The 11402-nt window shown below is 36.3% G+C and overlaps 1 protein-coding gene across 1 annotated transcript in view; it reads left to right on the top strand.

Annotated features, from left to right (window-relative positions):
- The first annotated feature begins 19 nt into the window (after positions 1–19).
- Positions 20–11402, top strand: part of WDHD1 (WD repeat and HMG-box DNA binding protein 1) — a 57357-nt gene continuing 45974 nt past the window's right edge. The window contains exons 1-3 of the mRNA XM_010982947.3: positions 20–105; positions 339–431; positions 8670–8781. Coding sequence (XP_010981249.1) covers positions 355–431; positions 8670–8781 — 189 coding nt within the window. The 5' untranslated portion in view covers positions 20–105; positions 339–354. The remainder of the gene's footprint in view (positions 106–338; positions 432–8669; positions 8782–11402) is intronic.

Below are 11402 nucleotides of genomic sequence, written 5' to 3'. Positions count from 1 at the left end.
GGGACGGCGCAGGCGCAGTGTGGGAGCACGCCGGAGCGCGGGAAGCGACCCTGCGGCGGCGGTTGCTTCTCACCTTTCCTCAGTCGCGGAGGTTCGGTCTCCTGGGTGAGTCGTCCCTTCCACTGCCCGCGTCCTTGCCGCCCACCGCAGGGAAGCGTGTCTTCTCCCCCACGTAGTGTCGGACAGACCCTCTGCTATATCCTGTTAGTCCCCCTCGGGCGTAGGAAAAGGGGCTGCCGAGGGCGTGCCCATGAGGAAATTAACCTTCCTTTTTACCCATTCAGCCTCTGGCTTTCTTGTTTTCTAAAATAATAGTAGCTTTTATAAAATATTTTCAGGTAAGTAGAGGAAAAGATGCCTGCCACACAGAAGCCAATGCGATATGGACACACAGAGGGACACACAGATGTCTGTTTTGATGATTCTGGGAGGTAAGGTACTTTGAGAAACAAAAAGAACGTTTTGGGTGTGAATTATTACAACAGTTATTCTTATATGTCATGTAAACAGTCAGCCTAAAATGACTCACCCAGATAGAAATAAGGCTGAACTCTAAAATGGCACGTAAATTTTCCTTTGATTTACTGTTCCATTCTGACCGTCACGGTAGTTTTAGTATATCAAGAAAGTTAATGAGTGTAAAATCTTACTTCCAGGGGATTTGGAAGAATGCGAACTTTCCCCTACGTTTTCCTTTTGTTCACTTCCTTTCTGCACCTCGCACTATTAATTTTGCCAGATCGCTACCTGCCTGCTTGTCAAAATGGCTGGGTCCATCTTTTCAGTGTTTTTATCCTCCCTTGCCTTTCATGATGCTCTTTACTTTTTTTTTTTTAATTGTTTTAATTTTGTGACAGCTTTATTTCTAATTTCCTCTACTTGATTCTTAAATGGTGGTATTTTCCTAGGGTTACTCTAGTCCTTATGGAGGGAAACAGTAAACAATCTATACTAAGAATAGAAAAGTGTTTTGTTAGAGCCAAACTGAGGACTATAGCCTGGGAGACACAGATTAAAGAAGTGCTTGACTTTTGTTCTGTCGGACTACAAAATGAGGGAGGATTATAACAGCAAAAACTACTAAATTACATGGATTGTCAAGAATTATAATTGGAGTTGGCAGGAAGTAAGGGTGCTTGTTAAGTAAGTATTGGCTGGAGGCCAATATGGTGGCACAGTTAATTATAAGTGGAGATCTTGAGACCACGTTATAGCTGGCAGCTGCTTCCAGATTTTGTTTTGAGAACCACTGGTGGTATCCTTGTGTCTGATACAGTTCAGAAAATTCAAGTTCTCAGTAATGCAAAAATTCATCTAAAACCATATCCACTGTGGCCACCTAGCTCTATTTTGAATGCCTGAACTATAGTTACTCCATTTTTACTTTTAAATGCATTCTTTTCTTTAATGGTTAAAGCAGCTTTTATTGTCACTTCTATGTTGATACATTCATTGAAAAAATATTTGCATGTCTGCTCCACTGGGGGCTGGAAATAATAGTGCAAACAAAGCATAATCTTTTCTTCATTGACCTTAAGTTTTTTGTAGATTGACAGAGAGTACAAATTAATTGCAAAAGTAAATGTGCATTTAAAGTTATACTTAGAAATATTAAGTTATATATGCAATGATAAGCGTATCTGAGGGGAAGTTGATCTAGTTAGAGGAGGCAGAGAAGGCTTCTCTGAGAATGTATTTCTTGAAATGAGATCTGAAGATTGAGTAGGCATTAAGAAGTATAGAGAAACTAGCTGAAATAGCTCAGTTGGGAGAGCGTTAGACTGAAGATCTAAAGAAGTATAGAGAGATGGGTAATGGTGGCAGTGGCGTGGTGGTGTTCACATTCCAGGCGGAGGGAACACTATGTGCAGAGATCCAATGAGGGTAGGGATCATGATATTCTCAAAAGACTGAAAGAAACCTAGCCATGCTAAAGTGTAGAGAGTGAGGCAGAGATTGATGAAAGATGAATTTGTGAAGTGGGCATCCTATATCCAAGGCCTTCTGGGCTTTACTAAGGAATCTTGTTTTTATCCTAAAAACAGTAGAAAGGTATTTGAAGCAGAAAGATATGATCAGGCTTGTTTTTGAGAAGATACGTGAAGGATAAATTGTAAAAGGAACAGGAGTGGATGTAGAGAGACTATTAGCAGGTATCTATGTTGGTCTGGTTGAGTGTGATGGAAACTTGGACTAGAGTAGGCATGGCTATGGAGAAAAGAGGATGCATTCAGGAAATATTTAAAATCAATAGAATGGATCAGATATGAAGAAAGGAGAAGGAGGTGTCTGGGATAACATCTGCATTTCTGGATGTTTGGGGAAATAATCAGCCATTTGCAAATATCCAGCACGTTTGGAGAGGAGCATATTTCAGAGGTAGAACGGGTTTGGAGATTATGAGTTTGCATTTGGACATAGTATAGGATTTCTTTGAGAAATCCAAGCAGAGATGTAGACGGTTGGATAAATGGATCTAAAGCTGAGAAGAAATGTGATCTCGAGATAGAAATCTACATCTTTAGCTGTTACCTCCTGGAATTCAGGACTGAGGTCTTGACTAGAAATTGAAATGTGGAAGTTGTCAATATATAGATGATATTTGGTGCTATGAACTTGAATGAAATCACCTAGGGAGGGAGTAAATGTAGTTAAGAAACAAGGTACAAGGGCTAGGCCCTGGACACTGCAAAATATTTAGAGATCAAGTAGAAGGAGGATCCAGTTAAAGAGAATGAGAAGGGATGGCTAGAAAAGTAGAAAACCAAGAGATAAGAATGACATTAAAAAAAAAAGTGACATTAAAAAGCCAAATAAAGTATTTTAAGGAGGAGGAAGTAATAAACTGTCAAATGCTGCTGGTGGGTCAAGTTGAGGACTGAGAATCCTACCATTAGAATTAGTGATGTGGAGGCTCTGGATGATCTTGAGCTTTTTTTTATGGAGTGGTGAGAATAAAAGCCTTGTTGGCATTGGATTCAAGAGAATGGAAAGGGAGGAATTAGTGTTTGTGAGGGTCATCAGAAAGGAATGTACAGTCAGGAAAGGTTTTTATTTCAAGGTAAGAGAGATTACAGCATATGTATGACAGATAAGGAGATAGTAGAGAGGGAAAGTTGAATAGACTAGGGAAATGTCGTTGGATTGCAGGGCAGCACTAAAGGCCTAACTCAGATTAGTGATCGTGAATTTAAAGTGAGACCAAATAACCTAGTTATGTGTTTTCTCCAGTCCTGTTTAGCTCTCTAAGTGCAAATTTATTAATAGAGAGTTGGATTTAACCAGGGTTGGGGTTTTGCCTGGTATGACAACATCAGAGAGGCCTAAAGGATTTGAGGTTGATACAGAGGAGTGATTTTAAAAACAGACTGTAGACTTTAAACCAGATTCAGTGGGATATGAGAATTTGAAGGGGATGAGAGACAGTTAAAAGGTAGTTTCAGTAGATTATAGATCCTAATAGAATTTAAAAATTATTGGAGTTAGGATATTAAGGGTCCATGGTGAAAAGGTAAGTGATTAGGATGATTGCAGTTGAGGTCATGAAGCAGTTGCAGTGTTGGTAAAGACAAAATCTAGGCTAGGACCATGGGAGTCTAAGATGGGGTGGAGGACAAGATGAAGTATCAGAAGGTTTCATCTACAAGAATATGAAAATACTAAGAATTGTGATAGGATATTGTTGTTAGAGAGAGAACCCTCTAAAAATTCTTAGGGAATAAGGGCAATTTCTCTTTAGGAATCTGTAGGTGGTCTGATGGCAGTTTCTTGCCTTTTTTAAGAGAGTAGTGTGTGGCAATAGAATGGAAGTGGTAATATAGTACAGGAGAGGCCCACCTCTAGGCCCCAGAGGGATGTAGAAAAAAAATCAGCCACTACTTAAGAGGGCTGAAGAGGAAGCAGTGTCCTCAGAGGAGTGTTCAGGAAAAAAGCTGATTTTGTTAGTACCTGACCATGAATCTCATGAGGCCCAGTGGAAGGGTTACAGAGGGGTAGTCATCTTAGGGAAAGAACACTGCTGCATGAGGATGGTGAATCCACGTAGCGACAAATGCCTTGGTAGCCATTGGCTTCTTGTAGCTATATCATAAAGAGGATAAAGTCTTGATAGAATTAGTCCTTTGCTCAGAAACTTATAATGGGTTTCTTAATTTATCATCTAAACCAGGACGCCTTTGCGAGTAGGGAGAAGAATTTCAAAATAATTAAAATTACAGGGTTTTTTTGAATTATTTATTGATTGGTAAGTTATTCTGTTTCAGTAGATCTGTAACATATTTCTATTCAAAAACTATTTCAAAACATTTTTTCCTAAAAAACATATTTATGACATTAAAACATTTAAAAAATTTTCTTTACATTGAACATGTAGTCTAAACATCAACATAAGTAGTCATTTTTGTTATGTATTCATGTACTTTAATCAGTTTTTTTAGCCTGTCTCTAACATGTTGTTGTTGATATTTTTCTGAAAAATATGCTTTTTTCAATATAGTCTTATTTTTGTTTTTCTTATAAAATTGGTTGCAGTCTTCTTCAGAATTTCATTTTATAGTTAATAAATTTGAAGTGAGACTTTCAGTTAATTCTTTTCTTTGGACTATAATATTTTTCAATAAGAAAATACTCTCTTTAGGTCCTTACATACCTGGTAAGCTTAGAGCAAATTCTACTAAATGGAAGTCTCAATTTTTAAAAATTTGCCTTACCTGAGATGGATCAATATTTCACCTTCAGCATTTTTATAGATTCTGTCTTTTCACCTGCATGTAGAGTACCCTTTTTCTATACTAAGGTCTACAGTATTTTTAAAGACAAAATTCATCAAATAAGTTCTTTCTATTTATGATTCCCTTGAATGTTTCACAAATTTTAAGCCCACTTTATGTCATTCTGGAACAGAACATAAATTTGTACAATTAAAAAGAAGAGATCTATCAAAAGATTCTTCCCAAAAGTCAAAGTATTCCAAAGAACAGTTACAGAATTTCAAAATAAAATCATTCACCATTTCACCTTTTAATGTACAGTTTGTTCAATTCTTACTTGCTTCTGTAGAGATGAATTTCAGTATAAGCTTTGATTTCATTAATTGCATTTCACTAAAAGCTTCAAAGGCTTAAGTTGAGTGATTTGATTAAAGATTTCTAACTCATTTTGAGCAAAATGCAACCAAGATTTAGAGAATTTGCTTAATAGTAATACTACCATCATTATAAGTCATGTATAACGTTTTATAAGGTCACTCTTCAAAGGCTCAAGTATTTAAAAAATCTCATTGATGATAGGCAGCAGAAAAAGTATCTTCTGCAATGTTGAAGTATTTTTGTGTATTTAACATCAGTTTGTTACAAAATTTTTGTTGTTCAGTTATTCTGGGTATGCATAAAATTTTAAAATTTGACAACTGTGGCTTCTGTTTTGATTGGTACATTATCATAGGTCATTTGGGTACAATTGTGAGTTATAATTCCAATTCCAAGTATATTTGTGTTTCACAGATTTGTTATAGTAAGAACATTGTTTTTACTACAATGGTGTACTCCAGCAAAATGTGTGTTATTACTGTAAACATTAAGAATTTTATCTTTAGCATTGAACTTTTCAAATGGAAATAGAACTCCCAATAATGTCAGATACTTCATTTTGTACAGAATGAACTTCCAGAAGCTTTACTTTGTTTCCATGCACTGAAGGGAGAACTAAACCATTATTGGAATTAATCTGATTTCCTTTTTAAAACCTCTGATAACATTGATATAAAATCAGTATCATTTGACCGTGTAGAAAGGTATTTTTAATTAAGGGAGACAACATATTAAAGCTATCACTTCACTTTTCATACTTGCAGTAGACAACTTAGAATAAAAAATGAACAAAATTAATTTAGAACTACTGTTACTTGTTTTAACACTGCTCTGTCCAATAAAGTAGCCACTAAGCACATGTGACTATTTAGATTGCTTTTTAATTACTCAGCAGCCAGATGTAGAACATTTCCATCATCTTAGAAACTTCTATCAAACAACACTAAATTCTTATGAAAAGTCATGCTTGACAAGATGCAAACTCTGTACTGCTGCAGAAGCACCGTTTTCAGGCAGTCTCAAGATAACTACTAACTTATGAAGTAGATGCTGAGTTTCTTCAGGAGTTCTGTGTCTTCTCACTTTCTTGTGGTTGGTGTTATCACTACACCTCCCATGGTAAATGTCAATATTTTGTTCAAATTATACTTTCATTATCAACTTCTCGAGAAGCAGAAATTTAGTGTTTAATTTTTTATTAAACATGTACTTGTATTTTTTTTCCAGCTCATTGCTACTGAAAGGGTTTTTTTTTTTTTTTAGCAAAATTTAGTAGCATAGCCAACAATAAAATTAATATGTAGTTAGTTTTATTCCTACAGTAAATGACAAAAACAGTGTAGGAAGGATGTCCAGACTATTCTAAAAGCTCTTGCATATATTTCTAATTAATTCTACTATTATTTCACTATAATTTCCCACTGGCATCACCAGCTGGCACCTACTGCTTCCTACATCTCCCTTGGTGCACCTAGCTGGCACACCAAATAGCTGGTAGGGAGGAAGATATGAACTACTTCTCCCATCACCACTGGAGACTAAAAGAAATTGTTCTTTCTGGGGGCTCATGTCTAACTTCACTTTGTTTTTTATCAGTTAACACCTGTTGTCCTTGAAAGGCGGTGTTATGTTACATCAAGAAAGGATTGGAAGGGGAAGTTGGGTTATCACTAGTTATCTTTCAGACTTACCTACATGTTAAAGTGAGAGCTCTGTTCATTACACAGCTTACACTACTAAACGAGATCATGGCAGGAACTGGAAGTGCAAGGAAGAGGTCTGTCAAGCCCACCCAACAAATTTTGATGCAACTAATACTAATATGTTTTAAAGTGAAACTTAGTCCAAATGCTAAACCAGCCAGATGCATAGATCAGGAATGTCCTGGGCAAACTGAGACTTATGATCCTCTTATTTTCTTATAGAATGGAGTCTAAGTTTCTTATTCTGGCGTTAAAGTCATTTTAAATAGGATAACCTCAGTCTGCTTCCCCCCCCCCCCCCTCAATTTCTGAGACTTTCTGCTCCAGGCAAACTCCTCTGTGCTTTTAACTTCATATTTTGGGTCATGTAGTTTTGTCTGTTTGGAACTGTCCCTTTTTCACAATATTAGCATATCCAATCCTAACTGTCCTTTGACTTCCCAATGTAAATACCACTTTTGTATAAAATTTTATACCAAGGAAAAACTGTAAAGAACATAAACTCACCTTTCATTTTGCCCAATAAGAGCTGAACAGTCCTTGTTATTGAGGTTTATGTATGTCAAATAAGATAACATGTTGGCTAGTATCTTCATTTTATTAAAAAAGAGATAAACAAGCATCCCTCCCCAAAAAAATTAATAGGCCTAAAACTGGGTGACTTTTTTTTTTTAACTGAAGTATAGCCAGCTACAATGTGTCAATTTCTGGTGTACAGCATAATGTCCCAGTCATGCGTATACATACCTATATTCATTTTCATTAAAGATTATTACAAGACATTGAATATAGTTCCCTGTGCTATACAGAAGAAAAATTTTTAAGTCTACTTTTATATATAGTGGCTAACATTTGCAAATCTCAAACTTCCAAATTTATCCCTTCCCACCCCCTTTCCCTCAGTAACCATAAGATTGTTTACTAGGTCTGAGAGTCTGTTTCTGTTTTGTAGATGAGCTCATTAGTGTCCTCTTTTTTCTTTTTTTAGATTCCACATATGAGTGATATCATATGGTATTTTTCTTTCTCTTTCTGGCTTACTTCATTTAGAATGATGATCTCCAGGACCTTCCATGTGCTACAAATGGCATTATTTTATTCTTTTTTATGGCTTAGTAGTATTCCACTGTATATATATACCATGGTTTCCTTATCCAGTCATCTGTTGATGGACATTTAGGTTGCTTCCATGTCTTAGCTATTGTTTATAGTGCTGCTGTGGACATTGGGGTGCATGTATCTTTTCAAATTAGACTTCCCTCTGGATATGTGCCCAAGAGTAGGAATGCTGGATCATGTGGTAAGTCTGTTTTTAGTTTTTTGAGGAATCTCCATACTGTTTTCCTTAATGGCTTCACTAAACTACATTCTCACCAGCAGTGTAGGAGGGTTCCCTTTTCTCCACACCCTCTCCAGCATTTATCACTTTTTAATGATGGCCATTCTGCCTGGTGTGAGGTGATACCTCATTGTAGTTGATTTGCATTTCTCTGATAGTTAGTGATATTGAGCATTTTTTCCTGTGCCTATTGGCCATTTGTATGTCTTCATTGGAGAATTGCTTGCTTAGGTCTTCTGCCCATTTTTGGATTAGGTTTTTTTTGTTGTTGTTGTTATTAAGTTGTATGAGCTCTTTATATATTCAAGAAATTAAGCTTTTGTCAGTCGTATCATTTGGAAATATTTTCTCCCATTTTGTAGGTTGTCTTGTTTTGCTTATGGTTTCCTTTGCTGTGCTAAAGCTTATAAGTTTAATTAGGTCTCATTTGTTTATTTTTGCTTTTATTTCTATTGCCTGGGTCGACTGCCCTAGGAGAACATTGCTAAGATTTATGTCAGAGAATTGGGTGACTTTTTAATGAGTATGTTTCCTTCACAGTTGTATTGTGACTTGTGGAAGTGATGGTGATGTGAGGATTTGGGAAGACTTGGATGATGATGATCCTAAGTCCATTAATGTTGGAGAAAAGGCATATTCATGTGCTTTGAAGGTATTAAAACAATTACAGAAACTGATAAGAAATGATACTGCCGTGTGATGTTTTATGTTTGGATAAAAATTTTTGTAGAAGTTTTGAATATAGATGTACCTTTTTGTTTCTCTTATGAAATAATAATATTTAAAAGTGTGCGTATAATAATGCCATAACTTGCCCCAAAATTTTACAGGTAAAATCTGAATGGTTTATGAAAGGTGATTGATGGATAGTAATGGTGAGCCAATTAAGATATATGCAAGAAATTATACTTTATCTTTGTACTTCATCTTTTAAGAAAGAGGTTTAAATATTCTGTTTTTTCTTTGAGAGAAAACTGCATTTTAGATTTTCAGCTCATTAATTCAGATAACTTGAGGGATTGTACTAGAAAATAGGACTGTTTCATTAACTTTTTCAGAAAGCTATATACATATTTCATATGTCTAAAGTTTTATGTAAGGTAAATATGGGAATAAGATGTAGGTTACTTGGAGAATAGAGACCTGTTTTCAGAAGGACTTCGTAAACTGAGTACCTAAAAACCATTAAGCTTTTTATTTGTGGTAAATTTTAAATTGAGTGTATTGTATTTGGATAGAAAAAAATCTCCACAGAATTCATGTTTTCTCCAAACTCAGATTCATTAAGGTGGATGAGATGGTCTTTAGATACTTCAGATATTCTTTTTAAAATGGTCATATAATGGAAAGTGTAGCCCCACAAGAAAAAATATAAATGACCAATGTACGTTAAATATGAGCTAAATCTCACTACTAAGCAAAGAAATGCAAATTAAACAATTGGAGATTGGCAATAATGAAAAATATTGCTAATCCTGGTAATAGTGAGGGCTTGGAGAAGTACATATTTGTAAAGGAGAAACACTCTCCTCCTGTGTTTCTCCTTTACTCTCATACTACTGCCATACTCACAACACTTCTGACACCAGATGTGTGTGTTTTTTTGGCGCACCAAGCAATTCTCTGCACCACCAGCTGGGTGTCCTACTATTCAATTCAATTCTGACATTAACTGGAGTTAACGCAGACCCCGCAGGTTAAGGTCTCAGTTCCACTAGACTGTTTCCCACTTCATGCACCAGTTGCAAGTAGGAGGTCCCCAGATTACCCACAACATCTGTCCAGCTTGGCTACAGATGGGGATTCCCGTGACCCCGTTCTTGGCTAAGTTCATTTGCTAGAACATTTCACAGAACTCAAGGAAATATGTTTTTCAGTGTATTGTATAATAAAGGATAAATAAAGGATACGAAGGAATAGCCAGATGAAGAGATACATGGGGTGAAATCTGGAAGGGTCTTCTTTCCCTCTGGAGTTGGGATGGGCCACCAACCTAGAAGCTACTTGAACCCCATACTATTAGAATTATTATGGAGGCTTAATCACATGGGCATGATTGATTATTAACTCCGTTTCCAACCCTCTCCCCTTCCTGGATGATGGGGCGTGGGTGAGGCTGAAAGTTCCAAGCTTCTAATCATGATTTGATCTTTCTGGTGACCAGCCCCCATCCTGAAGCTATCCAGGAGCCCACCAAGGTGCACCTCATTAGAACAAAAGATACCCCTATCACCCAGGAAGTTCCAAGGGATTTAGGAGCTTTGTGTCAGGAATCAGAGTCAAAGACCGAATATTAGAACAAAAGATGCTACTAGTGCTCTTATCACTTAGGACATTACAAGAGTTATATAGGAGCTCTGTGCCAGGAAATGAGGTCTGAGACCAGTGTATTTCTGTTTCACAGTGTAATCATACAACAGTTGCTGGAAATATAGTTCATCAAACTTTTCTGGGGGTAAATTGATACTGTGTGTCACAACTAGAATTTCATATGCTAACACATAGTCATTTCTGGCTGTTTACCTTAAGGAAAAATGTATTTTCATTTGTGCAGACAAGGATATTAGTAAAACCACTGTCTATAATAGGAATTAGAAACAATTGAACTGAGTTGAATAGAGAATTCATTTTATAAATTTTGGTAGAGTCATATAGTGTAATATGATGCATCCATTTAAAAAATGGGGGAGTGCTACACATCTTCATTTGAAAAGATGATTACAGTTAATTGAAAAAATTAAAAAGTAGAGTTACAGAACAATCTGTTATAGTATAGTCTTATGTTTGTTAAAGGGTATAGGTACACATATATTTGCAATTTCTGTATGTATAGAAGAAAGTTAAAAAGACTCAACCCCAAAATGTTAATGAAAGTTACCTAGCAAGAGTAGGGAAACTCATTCTCTGCTCAGGACACTTTCACATTGTTTTTTTTTCCTACAGTAAGTATATACTGCTTTTGTGTATGACAAAGACTGTAAAAGAAAAAATGAAAGTGGTTTTACAGTAGTTTCCTAAGGCTATGGTAACAAATTGTCACAAATTTGGTGGCTTAAAACAACAGAAAATTATTATATCACAGTTTAAAAGACAGGAGGTCTGAAATCTAGGTATTGGCTGACACTGGAAAATGGGGTGCAAGAAGATGGTGGTGTCCCAGGTTTTGGGTGCCTCCCTCTGGGATGTGCCCCGCCAAGTGAGTGTCCCTGTCTTCTTGCAGGAAAGAATTCAAGAGCAAGCCACAGCTGAGTAAAAGAAGATTTGTTCAGAGAG

This window comes from Camelus dromedarius, chromosome 5 (assembly GCF_036321535.1).
Source record: "Camelus dromedarius isolate mCamDro1 chromosome 5, mCamDro1.pat, whole genome shotgun sequence".
In the NCBI taxonomy this organism is placed as follows: domain Eukaryota; kingdom Metazoa; phylum Chordata; class Mammalia; order Artiodactyla; family Camelidae; genus Camelus; species Camelus dromedarius.
Note: the sequence above shows the minus strand (reverse complement) of the source record. Positions and strands in the feature narration are given on the sequence as shown.